The sequence below is a fragment of the Thunnus maccoyii genome, chromosome 4 (genome assembly GCF_910596095.1).
Source record: "Thunnus maccoyii chromosome 4, fThuMac1.1, whole genome shotgun sequence".
NCBI classification, from domain to species: Eukaryota; Metazoa; Chordata; class Actinopteri; order Scombriformes; family Scombridae; genus Thunnus; species Thunnus maccoyii.
In genome coordinates this window covers 19,998,641-20,026,072 of record NC_056536.1, presented here as the reverse complement: position 1 = coordinate 20,026,072, position 27,432 = coordinate 19,998,641, and the positions used below count along the sequence as shown (strand labels likewise).

Below are 27,432 nucleotides of genomic sequence, written 5' to 3'. Positions count from 1 at the left end.
ACCTCGCAGTTCGCCTGCATTAAGACAAATCAAATTCATCTGTCCATCCTTTCTCTCTCTGCTGCCATCCATCAGTCTCATTGCATCACTGCTGACAAAACCAACGTGTGTGTGTGTGTGTGTGTGTGTGTGTGTGTGTGTTGCTGGCTGTATGTTTGAGCAAGTGCATGTGTTGATTTAGTGTGCACAGATTTGACCTACCCTCCACCTATGAAAAGGGCACAGATTTAACAGCAGATCAACTTAAACATGAAAATGATGCAGAGAGACAGTAACAAACAAAGCAAATGCACAGTGTTACCCGGTTAGGTGACACTTTCTATGACGCCCATGTCTATAATGCATTATAAACATACTTATAATGTGTTATAATCTGCTTATAGCACTGTATAATTATAGTTGTGAGCACTTATAAATATTCGTAATGCTTTATAACAATAATCGTAACACATTATAAAGCATTTTATAATGACTTATAAGGTCAAGTATCATAACACTTCATAATTGCTGGTCACTCGCTGACATTTTCATAGTTGTAATACATTATAATCACATAACGCATTATAATCACTGTTATAATGCGTTATGTGATTATAAGTTAGTCTAAGATGTCATTGGGTGCTTTAAGTGAAGTAATGAAATTCCTGAGGTATAGGCAGATATAATGCATTATGAGCTGGTTATAAGTCACTATAAGTATTGTTTGCTTTAAGTGAAAAATATCATTAAATCTATGCAACACAAAACATTGGAAAATTAATTTATTTGTTAAACAAGTCATAACAAACAATGAACTGAGTATTCCAACTTGACTTTTTGATGATGAACAACTGAATGATGGATATGATAATATCTTCATTTCACTAATGTAATGTTTCCCAAAAAAAACTCACTCCAAAGACTCAATTGACCCAAATTAAAGATAATGACTGAAACAATGTCTACTTTACCTGTAGCTGTATTTTTTACTTTTATGTAAACATTTGATCAAGAAAAGTGACTCCAAAAAAACTTGGTAAGTGATAAGTGATTATAATGCATTATAAAATGTTTATAATGTATTACAATTATTCGAATTATAATACATTATGATCCTTGTGACCAGCAATTATGAAGGATTATGATACTTGACCTTTTAAATCATTATAAAATGCTTCATAATTTGTTCTGATTATTGTTATAAAGCATTATGAATATGTATGAGTGCTTATAACTATAATTATAAAGAGCTATAAGCAGATTATAACGCATTATAAGCATGTTTATACTGCATTACAGACATGGACGTCATAGTGTTACCAAAGGTTATTCAGCAAGTCTAAGTGATCTAATGTCTTTCAGCAACTTTATTATGGATCTATTTAGTTGCCATTTATTTACATGCAGTATTGATTCTATTATCCTGCTGGTAAAAAGGGTTCATAGAAGCCTGTGTTCGTCTTAATGATGGAGTGTGTATGCTTGTTTGGGTGTGTGTGTGTGTGTGTACATCTGCGCACCGATGCTCAAATCTATTTAAGCCAGAGTGTATGTTAATGTCTGTGTGTGTGAGAGAGAGGAAGAGAGAGAGAGTTATTTGGCCATCCCCTGGGGGACAGGGCTTCTGCTCCTCTCTCTTAGGTAATGGAAGCAATGTGTCCATAATCCCAGTGAATGACTAATAAAAGAAAGTAGCGCCTTGGGCCTGTTCCCTCAGCAATATTATGGCTGGGTATTAAACTGAGTGCCTGTGTAATACTGTCAAGTCACTGTTTTCTCAAACACATTCCACATACGCTTTATTTATTTATTTGTCTCCTTGCATATCTCCGTTTTCACAAATGAAATCGAAAGTGCTCTTTATGAGGGGAGATTGTTCTCATCGCTGTGAAAGCTGTTTATAAAGTCCTGGGTACGTGAATCATCACATAGCCAGCGTTGGATCCATTGAGACACCTGAGGCGCTCGTGAACGCTGCCTTAATGGAAACCAAACGCAGCTTGAATACTAATAAGCCATGACACCATAACCCACAGCCCTCCACCCGATACCCCTGTACTCTCTTTAAACGCTCTTTAATGGCCGTGTTAGTGTTATACAAGACGCTCATTAGACACTTTAATTGGTTTGGCCAGTGTTGACAGCAGTGTTGATTGGCCGAGCCAGACTACAGAGTTAGCGTGGTGGTTTGTGGGGGTCAGCAGTAGGGTGCTGTTGGTGACTAATGTGGTCATAGTGGACCCCATGTCCGGGCTGGGGAGATGATTAGGACGGGTGGCGGGCAGGGGGTCTCCCTATGGCAACATGAGGTCATACTGTCCTGTTCCTAACTAGTGAAATCTATGAAAATCAAGGCCAGGAAGGGCAGGCCCTTCTGTGTACTAATTAGAGGACAGCTGAGTTTTAAAATGTTGCGCCTCCTGTATACCAGTTTTGTGGGTATGATGTCACTTCTGGATCTGTTGTCTTGGCTGATTATTGCTGATCGGAGAGGTGTGGCATTGCTGTTTTCTGACATCAGGCAAATCTGTTTCCCTTGTGGCTTGTTGACCAAATTTAAAAGAAAAATCTGGTATTTGTCAACCATTGACAAATACTGGGTATTTTTGTCTCAGTCATGAATTATCTCTCCCATAGAGATTTGGGAAAACATGAAATTAAAAAACAGTGCCAACCAGGGAATAGATTTCCAAAGAAATTAATCAAAATCATCTTTTGTCTTTGAGTCTGACTGAAAGTAAACACAGAAAAAATTCCCTAAATCCCTGTTGCTGTTGTAGAATTGCATAGCAAAGGAAATCTTCTGTAGCAGACAGTTTGGTCAGCCAACAACTTGACCTGGAAGGAAAATCCACTAAATATGAGATATTTTCCGAGTAAATAGTATAAAGTTGTGAAACTGAATTAGAAAAGTGCAACTGCACATAAGAATGAGAGAAGATGAGGCTGGTATGTAGTAGATTTATCAACTATTTTTTCTGAATGGGCCTTTTTCACAGAAGACATTCTGCCATGCCACAGTCACGCAGTCACGATGTCATGGCTTACTGGGGCATTTGAATAGAACAGAGCCATCATTAACATTATTAATGTAACACCTGTGCTTTTCCTACTATGACTATTCAAAATGCCTGCTATGAAAAACACCTATGACCATCATGTGTATATATACATACAGGGATGTTCTTCTGTATTGCTTTTCAGTGGCTGTCTGACATGCAATCCTCTTTTTACTATTCATCTTTGATCGAACTATAAAAAGCGTGAATGGAGGGGTGCAGTCCAGTCATCCCTCTGTTCACTCGCTGCACTATCCCAGCCCGGCCCTGTAATTATGATTGATTTGGGTCTGGGACATATATTGCTTGGCGGGCCTATTCTGACTCTACTTCATCACCAGTCATGGCTAAATGCTTTAAAAGCATTGATTTGCCTGAATTACAACACAGCATCGGACCTCTCACCTGTCTGTGGGCGGCTCAGTGTGTGTGCATGTGTGAGAGTTGGCGAATGTGTGTGACAGAGGGAGTAAAGACGGATCTAACCCTCCACATATCATAACACTCGGCTCTCCTCTCCCTTCATCCCCGTCATCCGCCCCCCTATCATCTCCGTCCCATCGATTTGCCCCATAAAAGGTGTTTAATTCAATCAAGAGTAAAGTGAGTGCCTGTTTTTCTGGGTCCCTGTCGATAGTGGTATAATCAATTAGAGTGGGCCTAGACCTCCCTCTCTCTCACACACACACACACTCACTCTTACACTGGCTCAGTTTCTAAAAACTCTTGTATGCTGTCTAATTCTGTTCTGTGAGTCTGTAGTATTCTTACACCAACATATTCATAGATAAATCCACTCGGAGTGAGGACTGCATTTCACTCCCTTTACTAGTGGTTCAGAACATATCCTGTGTACAATATATCTGTTTTTTTCTAACCCCGCCCATCCTCTTGCTCAGTACGTGGCACTGACACTACATCCCTCCCCTTCTTGGATGCAAAATAATATCAACACTCAATGTCACAAATACTATGTTGTAACACCAGTCTAAAATAAAAGATCCCGCTCATACATTGTAGATAGTTTGTTTTGTTTGGGTTACTGTAGCAGGATGATGTCACCTTGCTGGATTTTGCTATCAGTTGCTCTTCTGGTTCTGTTAGCATCCACTCTGCCTTTCTCCTTCCTCGCAGCATCAGTGAACCGTAAGGCAGAGTCATAAAGTTCACCTGCTGGCTGATCAGTAGAAGCTCAGGCAGCTTGGTTCTGATCTGGTGTTTGAATAACATCTCCGCTACTACATCCTGTAGTACAATGAGGGCTACTCCTGTAGGCCATAAGAAACGTCTGTAGCTCAGTGCGCCAGTCTTTTCCCTCTGCGTGAGCAGTGTGAATGGCCTTGCAAAGTGTTTTGTTTTGTCTTTTGATCTCCCCATTCACTTGAGGCCAGTATGGAGTATGGAGTAATGCATCAGTGTTCAATACCATTTTTTCTCAGGTAGGCTTTAATCTCACTTGCAAGGAGAGGAGCACCGTTGTCAGTCACAATGCATTCTGGGAGCCCATGAACTGAAAAGATTTGTCTCAGAGCTTTGATTACGTTTGCTGAGATGATACTTGTAAGCACAGTAACCTCCACCCATCTGGAGTAATAATCAGTCACCACAGGGAGGTGTTCTCCTGATGGAAATGGTCCAAATAAGTTCATGGTGAGAGTTTGCCAAGGCTTCGCTTCTGGTTGTGTTCTAACTGTAAGGACATCAAAAAGTCCTTGCCATAGAGAAACACAAGGAATTTTTTTCACACCTACACTATGGCGAGTGCCGCTCTACATCAGTCAGAGCTCGGCTGGCGTAGTACACAGGTTTGTGTGCACCATCTGCTTGCTTCTGGCTCATAATGGCTCCAAGCTCCACTGGACTAGCATCTACGATCACATGTGTCTCCGCATCTTGGTTGCATGAAAGCTAGCTAACTGTCTCTTTAGCTCCACAAATGCTGTTTCTTGAACTTTTCCCCATATCCACTTGCTTGACATCTTTGTGAGTCTTATTAGAGGTGCAGCATTAGTCCCCCGATTGGGGATAAATCTGCCAGTAACTGACTAGCTGCAAGAAGCTTTGTACTTCAGCTGCGTTTGTTGGTCGGCGTGTATTCTCTAATGCCTCCACTTTTGACTTTGCTGCTGTGATGCCATTCTTGGAAAGAATGTGACCCATGCACTCCAGCTCTGTCTCTCTCTGCAGAATTCACATTTTTCGCTGTCGAGTCAACTGCTTCTCCTGAAGTCTTCTCAAGACTTGGTGCGGTCTCTCATCATGCACTTTCCTGGTTTCTCCAGTCACAATGATGTCATCCTGCATGTTGTGGACCACTGGGACGCCTTGGAGGACTTGTCCAATGATATGTTGGTACGTCTCAGGAGCAGATGATACACCAAATATCACCACCTGTAGTGCCTTAAACCTGTGTGTGTAACGAATGTCGTCAGAAAGCAAGACTCAGGTTTCAGTTCATTCTGATGATGTCCCCACTTGAGATCCAACTTTAAGAAAACTGTAGCACCATTCATGCCACCCAGTATCTCATCTATGGTTGGAATGGGGTGTCACTCTCGCACTATGGCCTCATTTGCTCTGCACATGTCAACACAAAGCATTACCTTTTTCATGCTGTTATGCACTGCGACCCCATGGGGTGGGTCCATCCACTCTCTCAATAACATCCATCTCCTCATACTGTTTCAGTTTCTCTTCAACGTGTATCCTTACACTGAATGGTATTCTGCGTACTGGTTGTGCCACAGGTTTGATACTGGTATATACATGGAGCTCTAATGAAAATCTTTGTGTTATCCCAATACATTCTTTGTATTGCTCTTGCCATGCAGACATCAATGCACCTGTGTCCTCTGTCTGGATTCTGTTTATGTGTGCTTTGGGTCCTATGTGGAGGAGCCCCAATGTCGTTGCTGTCTTCCTCCCTTGCACACACGTCTGTGCGTTCTTCACCAGTAGCACATTCTTAGAGCTGACTCCAATCCATCAACTGCTTTGATGTTGACTGTAAAAAGGCCTTCAACTTCAAGTGGTGTCTTAGAACCATATGGGAACACTCTCTTAGTCTGTTTCAGATCTACATGTATGACTGATTTTGTATGCAACTGAAAGTTTCTGTGACCACAATGATGCATGTGGCCCCAGAGTCTATTAGCATCCTCAGTGGCTGGCCATTGGTTAGCACAGGCAATTCTCCATCATCAGAGCTGTTAGTAACCGCATACTCATGATTATTTCTGTTGCTTAGCCTGTATGGCAGCGACTGTAAAAAAACAGTCATCATCTTCATTTTGCCTATCTTGCCTGTCAGTCATTGCTGTGAGCTTAGTTATCAGCCCTTTTAGCATTTTTTTTTTTTTTTTTTGCATACTTTAGCAAAATGCTCTTCTTTTCCACATTTGTTACACTGTTTACCTTGTGTGATGGTGCATGAACAGGCTGTGTGTCCCTTTCAGCCACACCTGTAGCATTTTACTGTCTGGTCCTCATGTTCTGACTTGTCTTTCAATGTAGAAAACCTTTTTCTTCCTTTATCCATTCCTTGTGCCCTTGTTTGGTCTGCTATCCACTGCATTGATGGTCAACTTTTCCATCCTGGCTGCTTGTTGATCTGTGGCTTCCATTGCCCTCGCAATTTCCTGAAGTCCAACGAGGTTCACTCTCTTCTCCCGCAGCAGTCGTCTCCGCAGCACGTTGAAATGGCACCTGTCAATCACTTGGTTCCGTATGAAATCATTTTGGTTTTCTCCAAATTCACAGGTAGCAGCCAATTTCTTTAATTTGCTCACAAAACCGTCCACAGATTCCCCCCGTGCTTGTTACGCTTAAATAAAAAATCTTAAATCTAAAATAAATAATATAACTAATATTTTTCTGTGGTGTGATGCTAATGCTATTTCATAGTCTCCCTCTTCTCCTATCTTGTCTAACATGGAGAAAATGTCCTTTACTTTATTTCACTCACTTTACTAGCAGCTCAGAACATACCCTGTGTACAATACATGTTTTTTTTCTAACCCTGTCCATCCTCTCACTCAGTAGGTAGCACTGACACTACAATCTCCTATAGCTTCCTCACTATCTACACACACAGACACAGGGCACAAAAAAGATTTGATTGCTTTTTGCTTCTCTTTTTCTGAGCTTTCATGTATCTAATATTTCCACACATTACACACACACACACACTTCTATCCGTGTGGTTTGTAACGCTGCATGTTGTACTTCTATACACATGGGTACAACAGAGCACTCAGCACACTTGAGCGCACAAACAACACGACACCTAACCACCAGACAATAAAGCGAATGAAAAAATAAAAGCTCCGATTCATCAAAATCACACAAGACTCCACCACCCAGTAAATTAAACAATATTTCATAATCACTCTGACAATGAGACAAGAGACAGCAATTTGGGCTGAGAGCTCCTTCTCAGTGGCAGAGCGCACACAAACACACACACACATATGGACACATAATTATCAGAGCGGACATGCTCTGGAGACCCCAGACACTCCCCTAGTACCTGCCCAATCAACTGTCCAACAACAGACACCCACCCAGCCTTCATTTGTCTTGTCTGTGAGTATATGTGTGTGTGTGTATCAAGCTAATTACCACCGTGAACCATCCCACACACAGACCTAACCCAGACATTGTGGCGCTGTCCAGGGACATGGGAGGTGGGTAATTAGCCTTCCATTATTACAACACACACACACACACACACACAAACACACACATACACATATATATAACACACATACACTCCAAAGGGGCAGTAGGAGGGTTAGGAGGTTGTGTTTCAGGACTTGTTTGGGTCTGAGGACGCTGTAGGAGGTCATAGTTAACAATCTGCGTTTAATAGTGGTTGCTATTTAACAGAACAGTTGATTTAGTCATCACCCTCGTTCAACAGACAACATCTGGGCCAGCGGTAAGATGGAGTACTTTTGGGACCAGCATCAAATTGCTTTTAACACTTTCTGATACTTTCTCTTGAAAGCAGGAGCCATGACTACTACATTGAAAATACATGAGAGAAACCAACATTCATTTCATTACATTGTTGTCAGGTTAGATTTAAGATACTGAAGATACTTTTAACCTGCGAACTGAAATGTATTTGTTATACGTTCAGCAGAAAAGTCATTGCAAAACAGATAACTCACAATATCATTAGATCAGCAGTGCACATACTCAATAATTTTGTGCTTGTCACGTACTTTTAGCGCTGGACTGGTTGCAGCAATAATTGTGTTAATGCTATAATTGTCATAATTGTGTCCAATTGCATGGTTATTGTTTATTTGTCTGAATGGAAAGTAGATAGAGGATGTGAAGAATGAGACATTAGTCATCTCCGATAAAACAGCCAACAAAAACATGAACACAAATCCGCTGCTCTTCAAGAAATCTACACTTTGCCAGAAGCAGTTCCATCTTGGGGCCATATGTAGCGTGCAGGGAAATGGTGCAGGTGGGTTGAAGGTGTAAAAAATCTCATAACTCCAAGCTGGCCCAAAAAGTACCCCCATCCCACCTCTGGCCCAGCTGTTGTCTGGGGGTGTGTAATTGTGTCAAAACCTTCTATTCCCCTCCAACAGCGCCTCCCTAAAGCAGTTAGACGCCTCCCCCCACATGGTCCTGGGCATCATCATTTTCCAGCAACCATCCATCTTCGGCCTGCGATTAATTCTCTTCATTTCCGAGCACAGGCCATAAATCCTGGCACACTTAATTAATTTCACGGCCAACGCGGGGCTCCCGTAAAGCGGGGATTGTTCTCGCAAAAGCCCATATTAATTATGCTATTTTACAGCCATCTCATTGAAGGCTGTGTTTCATCTTTCATAATTACATTTTCAACAACAACGGGGGCAACAAAAGGAGTCTAATTATGGATTTGGCGGCATGCTCCCTTGTAATAAGTCAATGTTAGCATCGAGCCCACGACACGGTGCTAAGGCGTCACGACACACAGCGCAGAGCAGCCCAGCAGAATCGATGCAGGCTTCCATGTTTTATTATTGTTACTGTAACTATGATTTTAGCTGAGAGGACAATCACAACGCAGAACATATTGAAAGCATTTGGTGGGCTGCTGGCATAAATTGTGTTGATGAAGTTAGAGGAGATTATTGTCACATTGAGGCTCTGGTGATCATTACTCTTGTGATGGAGCTCATTGAGTCTCTGTAGTGGAGCTTGTCAGCTGCTCTCCTGATGTTCAGACTGCAGCTTCTCCCTCCTGTCAGCGCCACAACTCATCATGCAACACACAAGTGTCTCTCATGTGTCCTAAATGTGCTTATAGACCACAGAGAAGCACTACAGATTGAACAGATTAAACAGAACTAAAATACAGCAATAGCCCTATTCACTTCTAACATTTTGTTCACCTCTTGAAACTATGTGAAACACTGACCTGAAAGAAGTTCAACAGCATGTTTTTCATCCCCGGGCCTTGTGTCATGTTCCACGCTATTGCACTTTCCCACTGGTCTGTGCCACAGGTCACAACCCAGTCATGATGGGTGACGGAGCCTCTGTTAACATCCACCTACACACGTCGTCCAGCATCCAGCCTTCCACCCACACACTCCTGGAACTGAGCAGCGATAATATACTCTCACACATGCTCATACAACGCAAACCTGCCGTAAGTATGCTGTGATGCATGGGCTGTCATGGCTGCCTGGTTGGTGGTAAGTTGAGGCAGAAGGCCTGCGCTTGTTAAGTCATGATGCCTGGGTGTCAGCTTGACAGACATTTGTTGTTGATAATTGACAGACAACCGCAATTTCTATGATCAATTGAAGAAAAGTTTCCAAAGATTGTGGCTGCAAATTTGATTTGCTTGACCTTGCCTCTCAAATGTGAAGATTTGTTGTTTTTCTCTGTTTTAAATTGAAGATCTTTGGGTTTTGGACTGTTGCTTGGAAAAAAAACAAGCAACTTGAAGGCATCATCATGAGTTCTGGGAAATGGTGATGGGGACTTTATTCGGTTTTTACATTTCATAGATTCAACAATTAATAAAAAAATTATCAAAATGTATAAATAATGAAATGGTAGTTAGTTACAGCCTTGTATGGCACCTAATCATTATTAAACAATATGCAGTGGAGAATTGTAGAAAAGAAACATGTACAGTGAATGTACACCAAAAAGGATTGACAAACATACCTTGAAGAAACCCAAGTGTGGTTGAAATCATTCAGTGGAGTTATGTGCAGTCACCTTCTCTTCTTCTAGAAAAGACAGTGGAGACATAAAGCCATGAAGATCACTGGTTAGATGTTGAGAACCAAACCATGTGTTGTGCACATTATCAGAGGGAAGACAGTAACCCTAAAAGTGAATTTGTGATGGGGACTGTAGTAATAATGGCCACCTCGCTGACCTGAGAGTGCAGCTATGTCACCTCTGATCAGTGGTGTTACAGTCCACTGCCGGATAGTCCTTTCACTTCCTATTAGGCTCCCCACACTGAGAGTCTGCGTGCAATGGCAAGGGCCATAAGTCCTTTGACAGCGACCTTGAACATATGTGTGTCTGTGTTCATCCATGTGCAACAACTACCAGCATCTACGCCTGTGTGTGTGTTTGTGTGTGTGATATCTCTTCCTCTCCCCTCCACTCTGCTCCTTCCTTGTCAAGGCCATCGGTGATCAGTGGAGGTTAAAAGTTACAAATCACCCCTCCTCCCCCACTTTGCCCTCCAACCCACCTCTCTCCCCCCTCCTTCCCCTCTCCTCCCCACCTGTCCTTACACTCACCCAGGCGAAGGCCTCTAGGGGCCCTGGTCTCATTCGTATTTGGGGCCATGGCTCCTGTTGAGGGTCTGCAGGGGATCAGAGGCAGCGGAGGGCAATTACTCCTCTGCTTTAATTGGCATTATCATTTTAGCAGGCTGACAGAGATGGATCACCCGGCAGGACCCTGCTACTGTCGGTACTGGAGCAAGGGGGGTGGAGGCGGGGGGATTAGGGGAGGAGAGGAAGAAGGTGTCGGGCCGGTGGGCACGATGAGAGCAGATAAGGGGAGAAGAAAATGTAGCTGGAGGAGAGGAGCACAAAATGAAGGGCGGAAGCGAAGAAATAAATCTGACACACATATCAGCTGAACAACCTGAACAAATAACCCCCATTACACAAGAAAGGTGTGTAGAGGAATTGTGTGGGCCAGTATCTCTCTGGGTCTGTGAGGATGTGCTAGCCCTCATAAATGTGTGTGTATGGCTGATTTTACGCCTGTGTGTGTGCAGGGGGAAAGGGCAGGGGAGGGGGAAGGAGGTGTATTAGTGTAACCCAGTGTGAAGCCTGGCGAGGGCCTAACGAGCAGCATGGCTGTGGCTCCATAACTCAGGTCCTGTAAAGCTGTCAGTGGAATTAAGAGGCACCCATTATAGGTGCCCATATGAGTGCCTCAATGCAAAATACCAGTCTTCTCCCTGGGGCCAGCAGCGCCAGATAATTTTAGCTACTTAGTGAATCATCTTCAAAGTCGGAGCCAAGCTTTTTCATTTCTGTGGTTACAGCTTTCACAGTTTATACACATTCTTATATTAGGTTCAGCAACTTCATATGTGCTTTTTCAGTTCAAGTTAGCTTCCTCTTTTTCATTCCTTCTTTCGTCACAGATTCCTATTTTTCCCATCTCAGAATACCCTCAGATCCCCAGAATCCCCAGAGGCTGAACCAGACAACGTGCCACAAAAGCACAGTGATGGATCGATGAAAAATTATTATGAAGCTGTCCAACCTGAATTATTGTTCTGTCGGTTGATAATCCCTTATTTGTCTCTTCCTGGCATCCAACAAAATCTGTCAGTCTGACTAAAAAAAGCGAGGGACGGCTGATGGAAGATGATGAAGTGAGTGGAAGAAGGGGATGTGGGGCCCTCGCTTCCCGCCTCTTTTAGGGAAAGAACATACTTGAAGGGAATGCCTCGCTTTCTCTCTCTCTCTCTCTCTCTCTCCCTGATATGAAAAATGAAAACTATAAGGGAGACAATAATAAAAATAGCAGTGTGAGTGGACAGGCCGGAGCAGTCCATTACTCACAGCTGCTTTGGGCTGCGTGGTAAAAATGTGCTGCTCACTGCAAAAGCATGCATCACCGCTGGCCCAAAACAAATGGGCTGTCTCCAACGTATTTACCTCCAATTGTTCAAGCATTTGTGGGGAGAGCTACGGCCTGTCCAAACAACTCAGGCCTGTCCATCTGAGGGACGAGAGAGTGGGTTATTGGGAGACATGATGAGAGAGACGCCGGATGCACTGCATGACAATAACATAGGAGAAGAAGGATTAGGATGGGGGGGGGGGGGGGGATCTAAAGCAATTTTCATAATCATCAATTTTCATAATTATCATTTAATCAAGCAAATATGCCTAATATTTGTGCATATTTTGTGCGTCTCAATTAAAATAATTTGCTGCTTTTCCTCTCTCTGTTTTATGTCATTATAAATTTAATATCTTGGACTGTTGATTGGACAAAAACAGCAATATAAAGACGTCACGGTGGACTTGGATGGACTGGATGCCAATAGCAGGAAAAGAGGATTCAGATGAGGGAATGACTGAAGACGAGTAGAGAGAATCTGAAAATGTTGAGGAGGGGGTAATCAAATGGTTAAAAAAATGCTTTGAATGCATCTTTAAACCAAATAAGTTTTATTTAGATATTCGGGAAAGGAGATAAGAGTGAACACATCTCAAAATCTGTCTTTCAGCAGCATGAACATATTAATTTCTATGTACATTTGTTTAAACAGCAAGTTCATTGACCTGGAAAGACAAGCAAATCCTCCTGTGAGTTGTTATTGTTTTGTGTGAGTGTCTGTATGAATGTGTTACTGAGGAGTATCAGTCTCATGATTAGAGATCTATTTGTTTTCCCTCTGAAGCAACTGATGATTTTGGAAAGCGAGACGAGGAGAAAAGGGAGTGTTGTGTGTAAACAGAACAGAGGAGACAGAAGGTGCGAGGGAGTTTGATTCAAATGAACCACCAATTCAACTCATCTCCCCTCCCTATTCCTATTGACTTTAGTTTGAGAGTGTCCCTGGGAGGCTATGACTAGAGACCTTGAATGGGGGGTAATAATTTAATTTGGCTGAATGTTTTCGGCACTTATCTTTCTATTCTATCATTTTGGATTTAAAGGGGCGATCAGAACAACATTGGACCCCTGTGGAGCTCGAGGCTGGGGCCTGAGCTGGCTTCACAGTGCAGCTTTACAGCTCAACATCTCCCATATCCTGGTGTGATACAGCTGTGCTTAATGACAGAGCTCCACTCTTAAACGGCCCTCCTGATTAAGATGGCTCTCCACATTGCCCCTGTTTATCTCCAGTGCGGTCGTTAGCCAGGATGAGCCCGCTAATGATGAGTAGTTTACAATATGGCACTCTGGCATAATCGGCCTCCTGTCATCATCTTGTGACAGAGAGGAACCCGCCCAGCTCCAGCCTGTAGCTCTTTGCACGGCGTCCATCTGAAAGACAGCAGATTTAGAGAGCATCACGGTGATAAACAGGAACGAGCAAACGTATTTTCTGTTATGATGATCCGTGCTTAAGTACGTCAAGCGTCGCCTGATGATGAGTACATCAAAATAATATGCTGGAGGCAAAGCGGTAATCAGAGAAAAGCATCTTTCTTGTCTCCATCGCATTACGGGGGCAATTTGCGATTGAGATGTATGTAACAACTGCATTGTTATTACTCCCGCAACACTGTCGCTGACTGCTGTAGGTTTGATGTGTGGGTGTGTGTGTGTGTTTGTGAAATGAGGATTTAAAATGTATAAAAGGTAATAAAATGAATAAAGCTAAAAGGAATAATGAAAAGGGAATTGGGGAGCGTGCACAGATGAGAGAAAGTGAGAAGTATAAGAGAGGGAGAGGGAGAGAGAGAGCTGGTTATTTAATTTATGTGGGTAGTGGGAGAGAGTGGCAGTGATACATGGGTTTGTTAGTCAATTGATAAAGGAGAGGAAATTTCTAAAAAACATTCATCACCAAGAGATATGGCCACCATACATCACCTATTTGCAAACAACGAGGGCTAATATTTATCCCTGGAAGGGACAGAGTGACCCTCACACACACACACAGCTCACAACTCACCATGACCTAATTAAGCCAAGAGAATAGAACTTAATTGGAAAAAGAAAAGCTGAATTGTAAAGAAAGCAACAAAATGGCAAACATCTCATCCCTTTATTGTAAAACTGAATGCCTTTATGCTGTTGTTGTGTGTGTGTGTGTGTGTGTGTGTTTTTTTTAAATACAGATACATTTTGACCCACCTGTGAGTTTTTAGTGCTGCAGTGTTTGTAGTAATGGAGTGTCATGAAGAAGAGGCACAGATAAGGAAAGTGAAGAAGAATCTAGTGCCTACATGGTTAGTTGAATGTACTTACTATTGCCTATATGTCAGAAAAAGATAGTGGAGTGTGTATGTGTGTGCATGCATTTAAACTAAAAACAGTACACCCTAGCTGTTGTGCAGACACACACACACACACACACACACACACACACACACACACACACACACACTCACACACACGCACACTCTCTGCTTTCTCCCTGTAATGTATTAGATGTTGAATCCTTCTGATACATAGCTGCAGGCTGAATCTTTCATCTTTCCCTCTTTCCTCATTCAGTCGACTACGTGTGGGGAGACTTTTAAATTGTCAAGGCTGAAATTTAATTATTTAATCCCCCGTGATCGATCATTAGTTAAAACGCCCGATCCACAAATCCTACACACCCCCACCCTTCACTTCCACCCCCTCCAAACCACCCGATAAGACAGACAGCATTTTAAGGAAGGGGGGGGGGGGGGGGGTCATGTTTCATTCACAAAAAAAAAAAGAAAAAACATAAAACAAACAATAAATACACTTTCCAATCCCCCACCAGCAGTTTCCATTTAATTCAACAAACAAACAAATAAATAAATGTGTAAATAAATATGGCCACTGTGTGGGATGGGCTTTGGGTGAATGTGCGGACGTGTGTGTTTGTTGGTGTGTGTTGGGGATGTATTGGGGGCGTCTTTGTTGCGACTCATAGTCCAGATGGATGACTTGTACGGGGGAGTGTATTTATTTTGCGGCGAGGCGACATCAGGAGATTTGTTATTCCCTGGCGTTGCCGAGTTTTTCACATTGCTCCACATCCCTGGGACCATATTTCATCCCCACACCCCCAATCCCCAAACAGATTTATTTACAGGCTCTCTTCCTGTACATATACACCCCCTTCCAACACATGCATGCATACTGCTACAGACACATACTCATGCATATACACAATAAACAGCAGACGTGTTCAAGCACTGAGGACGACAAAAACAACTCATCTGAAATCAAATGTATGCACACATACACACACACGACACACTTACACGCAAATATATACACACAAAGTCCCACATTTTTTTCCATTGAGTGTCCAATGAGGATATTCAACAGTATTGCCATTTTACCATTCTGTTTAGATCCACAGCCTCTTCATGATGGGGGTATAATTGCTCTCATATATTCCACAAAGCAGAGCCTCCTGTTCAGCCTGAAAAGAGACAAAATAAGGAACCAAATAAGGAAGCTACTGGGCTATAAACACCAAATGATTATTATAAATATGCCAAGGAAACTGTGCCAGACACTTGAATTTTATTGCTAAATTCTACATTCATAGATTTAGCTCTTAACAAGAGTTTCTCTGAAGGTTTGTCCCTCTAACACTAAACAATGTGTGCATTGATTCTAATGCGGCAGCATGGTGCACCTGTTGTATGCATATTATTGCTTATTGTTATTAATTAGGCTTATTAGAAGGCACCTCCACCTATACAGCCACACTTAAGTATCAGAGTCTATTAAGGGGTCGTTGTTTTTTCCAGGAACTCACTAAATGTCCATGATCAGTGTGAATTCTGTCATGTACATTAGTATTGTGATCCTTCACTATAACTCTATAGGCTAGAAGCTGATGGAAATCAATATTAAGAACGTTAAAGTGCATATAAAAACACTTTGAGTCAAAATAAGGAAATATGGAGGCTTTTTCTTCCTCCTTACCTTTGGTCTATTGAAACATATTGGTCTATTGGGGTGGGGGTGGGGTGGGGGGGGGTGGACAGTTTCCCTGGAACGAAAGTGTAAGAAAAAGAGAGAACAAGACAGAGAGAGAGAGAGAGAGAGAGAAAGAGATGGAAATGAAAGATTAAGAGAAATGACGAGAGAACAGGTAAAGAAGAAGGGTGCAAACAAAGAGTATAAGGCCCAATCGAAAACCATCCCTCACACCCCCTTTGCAGGAGGGAACCCAGAGCTTCAGTCTCTTAATAAAGGGGGGTGGATGTGGTGAAATGCCAGGCACTCTGCTTAGAAATGAATAACCTGGGGATATGTGTGTGTGGGTGTGGGTGTTCATACGTGTGTGTGTGTGTGTGTGTGCCTGTGTAGGAAGGAGGAGGATGTTAGGAGTTCCTCGGCCCTGGGTCTCTCCCTATCTGTGTGAGTAATGATTCAGACTGCCAGTGTGGTGGAGTCGCCCCATCTATAACCATTTACACACAGGCACACATACAAACAAACACACACACACACACACACACACACACACACGAGAGAGAGAGAGGATTAATCAGACAGGAAACAGGGCAGGTGGATGGACACAGCGGCAGGCTGGGTTCATCCATTCAGTCCTAAAACAGACACGCTGTAAACACGCAGGCAGAGTTTCAGGCGCTGAACTACCAGCAGCCTCACTGACAGCTTTACTAACACGGAGGAAGAATGTTAAAATCTCACACACACACACACACATTACACAATGCTTCACCATAGAATAATATTCCAGAGATGAAACAGATCCTGAAAGCATCTAACAGTAACCTTAAAGACAGAGCAGACGATGAAATACTGACTGTACATATTTGAGTTTTAGTACAGATCAAAGGATGAGGCATTTTTAAGGTCCAGACCAATTTTTCATCTAGATATTCATTATGTTGAAAGAGCTCATATGGCATCAGCAAATACCTCATCATATTTTTTAAGCCTATGGCCGTATATACAGTGAAAGAGTTTCTGTAATCATTTATCCTGTCCATACTGGCCATTAAGAGACCCATTCCCAACTTGTCTCCAATATAAGAGATGGACAAAATCCAGTATTCATTAGTCAAATCAAGTGGGTTTCTCCCAAAGTCACTGTCCTTTTAGTACAAAATTCACCCTTTTTGTTTCTCTTTGCTGGGCTGCAACAGAGAGAGAGAGAGGTGGTAAAACAAAGAGGGAATTGTGCACTAAAGAGACAGTAACCTTGGAAGATTCACACTTGTTTCGTCTAACTCAGCTGAAGCATCATATTAGCTTCAGCTGAACTTTGGACTGCATTTTTGAACAGAATGAGGACTGTAGATTTTGTCCCCTGAATTGCATTATAAAGGGATTTCTTCATGGCCAGTATGGACAGGAGGAACAATTAGAGCAACCAGTAACTCCTTAAATGATCACATGTAAAACGTTTGAGAATGGACAGAGGATGTGTATTTAAATATGAATCCTCTCCAATGTCAAAATCTTTGACTTCACAGAATAAATCTTTACTTGTGATTAGCCTGTCTGGGAACACATCATTTAACTTACAATATACAGTAACTCCTCTTACGGGTACATTTTAGAATAAACAAAAAAGTAGATGCATTTATAGAGTTAAATGGATAAACATTTCTGTCTGAGGAAACAATTAGCCAGTAAATAAAACTACCATTACATTACGTGATGTAAGTGAACACGAGTCTTTCGTAAATAGAGCTTGTCCTGTGGGTTTAGAGTAGGTTGGGGTGTGGTCCAGTGGTCAGGGAAATGGCCGGATGACCTGAACTCTGCTGAGTCATGTCCCAGGTGAGGGATAGAGCTGCCTCCACTGGGCTCCGGGACGTGCACTTAACCTGCAGTAATTACTGGAAACAACACTGAGAACATGGCAACATGGAACTCGTGGAAGTGGCTGGAAGATTTCAAATTACTCTGAGCCTCTTGAGGCACACTGTGGGGAAGCCTGCCAGGATTGTAATGTGGATGCTCAAGTTGGTTTCTTAACATCCTTTGGATTTATCGGACAGGATCCCATTGCTCTGAAACAAACAACAACTAAATGAACATATTTGTAATTGCAATTTATACCCTTTGCATCATAAAGTCTGTAATACAGAGACAACTGTTAGATAAATCGGGGACTGCCTTTAGCAGCAATAACACTTGTATGGATAATGACCTTACAAAGTGAAGACACAAACGGTCAACATTGATTGGGTTGGCAGTGAAAGGGAGGAGGAGAGGATTAAACCAGAAAGCGAAAAGCGAGAAATTAGGAGGTAGAGTAGTAGAAAAAATAGGTTAAAAGGAAAAAAAAGAGGACAAAAAGTGGAGAAAAGAGGAGAGAGGCAAAGAGAGAAAGAGAGAAGGACCCTGCGAATGAGACCCAAATGGCTGCTAAAAATCATTAATCTTGTGGGGATCTGTGTCAGAGAACAGCGGCGACACAAAGAGCTCTCGGAGCAGCAAGGAGAGCAGCTCAGTGACCCGAACCCAATTGGCTGAGAAAGGCCCACCAGGCTTTAATAGACTTTTGCTGATCCGACACTTGTTTGCTGGGAGCCACAAAGAGGCGATTGCAGGAGCTGACAGGGGCCTGCAGGCCCGGGGGCTCCCCTCCTGGCCCATGATAAATGACCTAGGGTGGGCAGGGCCAGGGCCAGGGCCAGAGGAGAGGGGTGAGAGAGCCGAGAGGCAAGGAGGTCACCCGGTGAGGGAGGGTGGACAGAGGAGGAGAGAGGAAGAAGAAAGGGATACGGAGGATTGAAGAGTAGAGATGTTTGATAAAAGCATCGTCTTTGGATCCACAGTGAACGACAACAGGTCTGGAGATTATGACTCGCAGGGACAGTGGAGGGTAGGAACCTCCTCAGGATGTGCTGATGATCCTGAGGAGAAAGAAACAAGGAGAGAAAAAATGAGAAAGGGTGAAGGGGGGGGGGTTAGGAGTAAGGAAAATCAAAAAAACAATAGAGGAAGAGGAGAGAAGCACCAGAGAAACAATGTCTGAAGAAAAAGAAACGCCTGCTCGGCTCTTATATCTAAAAACGCCCGATGCAGCACCCACCCACCTTTAGATCAATCATGCCCACACACTCACACACTGGCACAAAACTGACCTATAATCCGCCCGCTCATATGGACAGCTTTTTCTGGTGTTTGCAGGTGAACAGTGAAAATGAACCAACTCTGGTCATAAACAGTTATACATTACATATTTGACAGGAAAATAAAGTGTTCTCAGATTTTACACAGAGCCACTTGAGACCTATTAAAACCCCGTCTTTACTCTTAGCTTAATAACATACTGGTGCTGTATATACAGTAGATGACGCATTTTTTCCCCCAGATTATTATATGAAGTGGAAATTTAATATAAACCAGAGATATGGTCTGACAGCTCCATATGCAGACGATTAGAGAAGGCCATGAACAAAGGATGCTCCTCAACGCTGACATGTTAAGAGAGCAGTGAGATTCTGTGCAAAGCAAAATGAACTAGTAAAGAAAAGCATCATTATGTCAGTTTTATAGGCAAAATTGAGTCAACTCTTTAAAAAGAGAAACAGATGCTACTTATGAGCAGAAATTACCATAATTATGTATTCAATACATCATAAGAATTTAGTTCCTTGTATGTTTCTTTAGCATTACAATAGCTAATTATTGGCTTTGAAAATACAGATGTAAATTGTGGTTATGACCAGAGAATATGGGCTTTAATTATGTTATGCCTGCACTCTGATATTTGGTTCTTGTGGTGTCGCCTCCATTCTGTGGTTACACAGCCCTAGTTTATGATAAAACCCAATGTTATGCATAAACCTCAGCAAAGAGCCAACTGGAAGGAAGCCAAACTATTGTACATAGCATTGCAATTTACATTAATGAAATGACCAGAGCAAAAGGCAGATTTATTGTTCTTTTTCTTCTGGGATTAAGCCAGTACAGTGCGTACTGACATTTATTTGTTGTTATATTTACAACATGTCAATCAGAGACATCTAATCTCAGAAAAGGCCTACAATTATGCCTTGGCCTCACCGTCATATTTTCATACCCCCCTTCCCCCCCATCTAAAAAAAAAAAACTGCATATCACTGACGATACACATCAAACTATTAGCAATGAATAAATGCGCCACCAGAGGCGCCCTGTCACAAGAAATAAACCCTAATTTTCTCTGCAAACACAACTCACCGAGTAAACGGTGAGACTGTAACAGCTATGATAACCCTGCTGAATAATTATGACTGTCAACAGCGGGCCTATGCACGAGGAGGCCAGGCAGAGTGGATTTTTTAAAGATAAACAATTGATGTTCACTGTTAAATCGATACTTTTTCATATTAATGAGATTGCCAGACTTTGCACTTATCTCACCTCTTGTTGTTTTCCTGAAAGACTCCTCAGTCAATTATCCCTGATGGGGACGTTAGCTTTCTTCGGAGGCTGGCCTGGTTTACACAGACGACACGTCTTAATAATACATGTTTTCACAGAGATAATCGATCAGTCTGGAGTAAACAAGAATGCCTGAGTAACTGCGCGGTTGTAAACGCACCATGTTGAGATTATTGAGGCAAAAGGGCCACTCTATGTATAATCAAACTGAAGTTTTAGAAACAAATGTAGGCTGCTTTAAACGTGTCTGCTCAGTCTTTTTTTTTCTTACTAGCGTTAGGATTTTATGCCAAAAACAAACAAACAAAAAAAAACCCAAAGTGAATTAATGGAAACACCTGTTTACACACTGGGATTCATTGTTGGAAAGTGCATCATGCAGTTGAAGTAATAAATGCATTTTGAATATGTTGTAAACAAATTTGAATTATGGCAAATTTACGTCAACAGATTCCCGATAGTTTCATTCTGTAACATCACATGAATACAACATAAAACTTATGGCAGCTGTGTAGGCTACTGTAGTGAGAAAAGACTGAAAAGTTTAAATTCACAATTGTCATTTAGAAGTTATCCAAGTGAAAACTCGCTTGCAATATACGTTTTTTTAAAAATAAAAAAAAATAAAAAATTAGTAGTCAAATAAAAGCAGCAGCGGGTAAAACTTTTGGAGCCGGAGCTGCACAAGCTCGTCGTCTCTTTTCTCCCTCCTGCGTCAAAGCTCATCAAAGCGGCACTTCCGAAAGCACCGTCTCTCCATCTCCATCCCTCACTCTCCCTGTCACGGGCCTTCCAGCTCGGCTACCTTCCGTTTTGTTCTACAGCATTTCCAGTCAGGGTCGGAGGGGACCATTAGAGTTAATCATTACGCACGCCAAACGACCAAAGACGACCAAATAAAACCTCAAAGAGAGAGAGAGAGAGAGACAGACAGTCTGATTCTGGCTCTAAAAGAAAGAAAAAAAAGTATTCCTTATATTCACTACATCCTCCCATTCAGACGAAGTTTGAGTTCACCCACATCCAAAAGGGTCTTGGCAACGCACATCGGCCTCCGGACAGCAGATGTGCATGCATGGATAGGTCCCCGGGTCAGTACGGAGCAGTGTAGAAATCCATATTTGTGCAGGGAATCATGTCTGTTCCTACAGACACTCCACGGGCCTCCTGTGTGAAACCAGCGGGCCTGTTGCAGGTGTGAGATGTGAGCTGTGGGAAGCTCGGCAGCCACTGCAGCCTCCGTGCGTCAACTGTTAAATGTTACATTTTAAAGGTGATTTTATTTCTGTTATTCATTCCTAAAATCCGTAGGATGGGACTCTCATTAGGAGCGAATAAGCAAGCATCAACACTTTTTTTCGCTGTCCATAAGCACACGGATCACTTAATAGATCATTAACCACCGATATGCTGCTGACATGGACGCTTTTTTACATCTCGTCTCTCCATTACAGCCCGTTATTACCGAAGGGGGAGAGCCGCCGGCAGGCCTGCCTGGATCTATTAGACGGTGGACTCGGGCTATATTAGAGAGCATTACGACCTAATGGGGCTGCCGCCGGGTCGGCCTCGCTTGGAAGAGGTTTTAGAGCAGCTCGGCACGTCACGACTCGCTCAGGGCGCTTTTGAAGTTGGAGCTGAGAACTGAGAAGCTCGCCTGCAGGTCCAGGGAATAAAAAGAGAACGATTTTAACTACCTGTACGTTTTGATACTGACTAGAAATATAGGTTTTGAATTTTGTGCATCAGTATGGGGTGATATCCAGGATACTGCGCGCTCGGAGGCTGAAGGAGATTGTTAATCTGAGGATGTTAGATGTTGACCATTCACTCTATAAATGATAAAAAAAATCATACAAGGAATAAATACAATCCAGAGTGGCTTTAAAGTACACTTTAATTAGCCTCGAATCAAAATAACCTGTTATGATAAACAGTTTGGTCTAAATTGTGCTGTTAAAAACTAGTAATAATAGCCTAAAATGAATGTATAATAATAAAAAAATAATACAACTGATAACAATAATAATAAAATAAGACAAATAGGTAAGTAACAGCCATAAATCATTCTGTTGTTTCTGTAAAGTTTCTAGTGTTTGGTTAAAAACTGCAAGGATGCTTTATGAAACTCTTGATATTCTCTTTAAAACGTGTAGCGACGGTGTATAATTTTATGATTTTATAATTTATATTTGTATCTTTATGTTTTTTTACAATTAAATTATCTGAACTATAACTTGAATTGGGTTAAAATATGCTGCAAACAATATTAGGATATTAGGACTTTGGTGAGTATGGGTTATGATTTATGACATGAGTTGGATTAAGAGTTCATCTTATTGATACACTGCAGCACAACTCAAACTGATTAAGAATTTAAAGCAAACAAATAAGCCTTTCATTATCGGATCTCATCTTTGGCAGCCTCCTCTTACATCCAAGCCTGATCAATACGCTCTGGTCGCGGCTGTACTCAACCGTGGATATGAGGTGGAAACGAAATGATAATCCAATCGATCCTTCAAATGGACTCATTTACAAGCAGTTTCTTTTTTTGCAGAGAAGCGAGACATTTGCTCACACTACCTGCTTTTTTTTTCTTTTTTTTTCCTCGACGGACAATTAAAAATAAAGATCAGATCAATGATGCACGTATACACGCTGGGCGATCTGCCTACCTGTTAGACAGTGTCAGTGAGGTGATTAAACGTGTGACACTGAGTGTTTATGAGACTCAAGCGACAGAGATTAATTGTTGTCAGTCATAATTGCAGGATGTGACCTTTAAAACAAGCAATTAGCGCGGTGATAAAAAAAAAAAAAAATCCAAGCGCAAAATAAAAAGGAAAAATCTGTGAGCAGCATCTAAGCAGCTTCATCGGTTCGTGTGTTGCCCACGCAGGGGCAGCCTTGAGCCTGTTTTCTAGTGTTGTGATGCTGGCCGGTGTAAAACAAACTGTCCGAGCCAAGAGCAGCTTGATGTGGGAACCTGGGAGTAATAACATGCTCTGAACAAAGTCAACTTTACTTTAACCGAGAAAAAAAATACACTTAACCCACAGTAATAGTAGTGGAAGATGATACAAATACATATTGGTCTGTTTTAGTGGTATCATAGCAAAAATATTATTTCATCCATGAAGTTCAGTGCAGGAAGGTCACTGTATTGTCACTACTGAGGACACACAAACATAAGTTCTACTTGGATTTTATTGTGATTCTTAATTATGGGCTAAACTACTGTCCAAACATCAAAAAAGTGACTGTAAGCATGTTTGCGGGATAATACAATAAAGTCATGTGTCCTTGTTTGTGAGAAAGGTCAAGATTCAACTTTCCAACTCTGTAAAAATAATGATGAACTACATTTTTATTTGCTGCTGGCAAATACAATCTTTCTTGTAATTGGTTATTGTGTGGAAAAATGTTCTTTAAAAAAAACATTTAATGAGACAAATGTGTCAATTAAATCTTGAATCTTCAAAAAGAAAAGAAAATGATTTGTCTTCAGATCAAATCAAGTTGTTTCAAGCACTTTCGTGGCAAATATTGTCACGAAATGAAGGGAATGATGTGCTTTATCTTTGTTTCTTCTTGACAGCTACACAGATATGCTTTTGGGAACAACTGGAACAGCTGTTTTCACCAGAATGCTAGATTTGTTCATCTTACACCTTTTATATAAACTGAGGTTTGAACATTGGGTTAAATTCTTAAGTTTTCTAAGGGAGTGTTGTGCCATACGAGTTTTATTAGAGGGTTTTTGTTTTTTTTTAGTTTGCAGCACTGTGGCCAATAAATCCCCTCACATGACTCTCATTGAGATCTGTTATTAGGAAAGACAGGGACAGAGAGCAGCGCGTTACACCGGAGCCGAGCATAGTGTCCATGAAGTGGAGGCATTTCTCTCTCCTCCACTTTTCCTCCCACCTTCTGCTTTTAGGGAAGTCGGTCAGCTGACTGTCTGTAGCTGTCAAGACTGTGCTGTGCGCCCTCCTCTCCTCTGCTCTCCTCCTCCTTCTCTTCCTCTATTTCAGCTCAGAGTCCCGCTCCCATTGGAGAGTTGAGCGCTACGGATCCTGCCTTTCAGCTCGACGTCACGGTGCGCTATAAGGATAAAGCGCTGGCTGGCTCCAAGCGCAGTCTGCTGGATACCAGAGAGTGGGAGAGAGTGAGAGAGGCGAGCCTTTGAATCTCTGCGGTGCAGAGCTGGAAAAGCGGCTTCTCAGCGAAAATCAGACGCCCTATTTACTCTGCTTATTTGCTCCTATTATTTTCCTGGAGAAAAAAAGGGACTTACAACCAAGAAGTTGCAACGAGGACTGGTGCCCGTCTCAACGAACAAACGTGGTATTTCTTTTTATTATTATACCCTATTTATGTAGACTTTTTTTGTGAATACACTTCTACTGAAGGGACTGAGGTTTTTTCCTTTGCACTGAGGCGCATTGCTTTCTACCTCCTGCCTGGTCTCTCTGCCAGATTATCCCAGTAGAAGTAGGCTATATGACGCAAACCGAGAGCAGAGCATTAGCCTGAAAGTTTTCCTCCACTACTTTTTTTTCGTTTTCCTTTTTTTTTTCCACCAATCATACGGTGTTTCATGCTACAGCAAGTCTGTGCACAGCGGTGGAGGAGCCAAAAGACTTATTGCATGAAACAAGAAAGGGGGGAAGAGACGCTGATTAATAAGTCAGTTTTTGCGACGCTTGCAAGTACCTTTGCATATCTGCAAAAGAGTCGCGACAGCAACATGAGTGCAGAGCTGAGCATGGGCCCGGAGCTACCCAGCAGCCCTCTGGCTCTGGAATATGTCAACGATTTTGACCTGATGAAGTTTGACGTGAAGAAGGAAGGCCTGGCAGGGCTGGAGCGCAACGGGGTGCGCCAGTGTAACCGTCTCCAACCCCAAGGCTCTGTGTCTTCCACCCCCATCAGTACACCCTGCAGCTCGGTGCCCTCTTCACCCAGCTTCAGCCCCACAGAGCAGAAAAACCACCTAGAGGAGCTGTACTGGATGCCAAACAACGGGTACCACCAGCAGATAGACCCGCAGACACTAAGCCTGACCCCAGAGGACGCAGTGGAGGCCCTTATTGGAGCCACAGCTCACGGCCACCCTCCGCCTCCGCACGTCCAACAGCAGCTGCAGCAGCAAGGCGCTTTCGAGGGCTACAGGGGCCCGCATCACCACCACAGCCACCACGGCCACGGCCAGCAGCACCATCACCCATACGCGGGGGGCATCCCGCACCACGCCGATGAACTGTCCGGTCACCCGGGCGGACACAACCACCCACACAGCCAGCACCACCATCACCACAGTCAGGACCCCGACAGCCCGTCCCCGGTCTCTCCAGAGTCCCACCAGCCGCTCCATCACCACCGCCACCATCACCACCACCATCCACACGGGCACCTAGGCCAGTCGGCGGGGCATCACGGCTCCGGGGGCGGACTCAACGTGGAGGACCGCTTCTCCGACGACCAGCTGGTGTCCATGTCGGTGAGGGAGCTCAACAGACACCTACGGGGATTCACCAAGGACGAGGTCATCCGTCTCAAGCAGAAGAGGAGGACCCTGAAGAACCGGGGCTACGCGCAGTCCTGCCGGTTCAAGCGGGTGCAGCAGAAGCACGTGCTGGAGAACGAGAAGACGCAGCTGATGAACCAGGTGGAGCAGCTGAAGGCGGAGATCAGCCGGCTGGCGAGGGAGAGGGACGCCTACAAACTCAAGTGTGAGAAACTGACGGGGTCAGGGGCCAATAACGGGTTTCGCGAGGCTGGCTCAACCAGTGACAACCCTTCATCACCAGAGTTTTTCATGTGAGTTGTCATAGCCTTTTCTTGTGAACCCCTCACAACAAACTTTCCCCTCCACCCCTCCACCTTTCCTTTTCTCCACAAATGACTGACTGGCTGATGAACAAACAAACGATAATAATCCACACCTCCCATACTGTTTATGATTATACTAATAACGGTAACAATTAGCCTATATTCATATTAGAAGAATAATCCATCAACTAGTATTCTCATATATAATCATCTCTCCATCCACGTGTCAACTGAGATACAAAGAGCAATGTAGAGTGTCTGATCAGTCGCAGCATCTTTGTAGATTAGTTGCTTGTAGTGAAGAGACTTTTTTTTTCTTCTTCAAAGAAGAGGATCGGCTGATGAACTTTTTTTTCTTCTCCTTTGAGGCTACAGCTTTTTAAATAATCTGTAAGTAGTGTGGGATGGCGTCGAGGCAGTTGTCTTGTAATTTTGTTCTCCAAAATGATGACACTGTTATGAAACAACAAGTAGGCCTGGCCTCGCAGCCTGCAAACACTTGAGACTCACATTCGACAAGTGGGCCCGTATAATCTGAGAAAAATCTCCAAAAGCAAGACTCCACTTTATGCAAATTTAACTTCTGTCTACTAACCCGGGGGGTGGGGGGGTGGGTGGGGGACATTTTATGCAACATCTCATTGATTTATTGCCTGCTTGGTTATATTCGAATATATATTGAAACAAAAAATCTGCATTAAATATTAATCCTGCATGCTGGACATGTACGGTAATAATTTCTATTTTGTACTTTCATCTTCTCGTGTATATTAAGAGCATGTTGTTGATCTGCGCTTCTCCATAGTTTTTGGGGGGTTAGAGAAATGCAGCGGGGACAGAACAGCAGGACTGCCGGTGCAGTATCATATGGTGTGGGTTTCTTTGGGCTTGTAAATATTATGCAACCGCAAAACTGCACAACAAGATTGAGGAGGCTGGTTTGAACTTCTTTCTTTCTTTGTGTTGTGTTTTTATCTCATTTATTTTTTATGATTTTTTTTTTTTTATCATTTTG

General features: G+C 42.7%; 2 protein-coding genes across 21 annotated transcripts in view; one reads left to right on the top strand and one right to left on the bottom strand.

The window, feature by feature from the left end:
- Positions 1-16,182, bottom strand: part of LOC121895614 — a 30,174-nt gene extending 13,992 nt beyond the window's left edge. For 10 of the 20 annotated variants that reach the window (XR_006095817.1, XR_006095814.1, XR_006095822.1 and 7 more), the window contains exons 1-5: positions 16,149-16,182; positions 15,554-15,636; positions 10,823-11,102; positions 10,230-10,294; positions 9,469-9,651 (exon numbers count right to left, since the gene is read on the bottom strand). Coding sequence is in view for 4 of the 20 variants with exons in the window: in XM_042408948.1 (XP_042264882.1) it covers positions 4,101-4,415 (315 nt within the window). In the remaining 16 variants the exon portion in view is untranslated. Of the gene's footprint in view, positions 1-4,100; positions 6,371-9,468; positions 9,652-10,229; positions 10,295-10,822; positions 11,103-15,553; positions 15,637-16,148 lie in introns of those variants that run through there. The other 10 variants (XM_042408948.1, XM_042408949.1, XM_042408947.1 and 7 more) reach the window with 7 other exon arrangements.
- Positions 16,183-22,587: 6,405 nt separating this feature from the next.
- On the top strand, positions 22,588-27,018 carry mafba (v-maf avian musculoaponeurotic fibrosarcoma oncogene homolog Ba). Its single transcript, XM_042408945.1, has one exon. The coding sequence runs from the start codon at positions 25,183-25,185 to the stop codon at positions 26,407-26,409; it is 1,227 nt and encodes a 408-aa protein (XP_042264879.1). The 5' UTR covers positions 22,588-25,182; the 3' UTR covers positions 26,410-27,018.
- Positions 27,019-27,432: the final 414 nt, after the last annotated feature.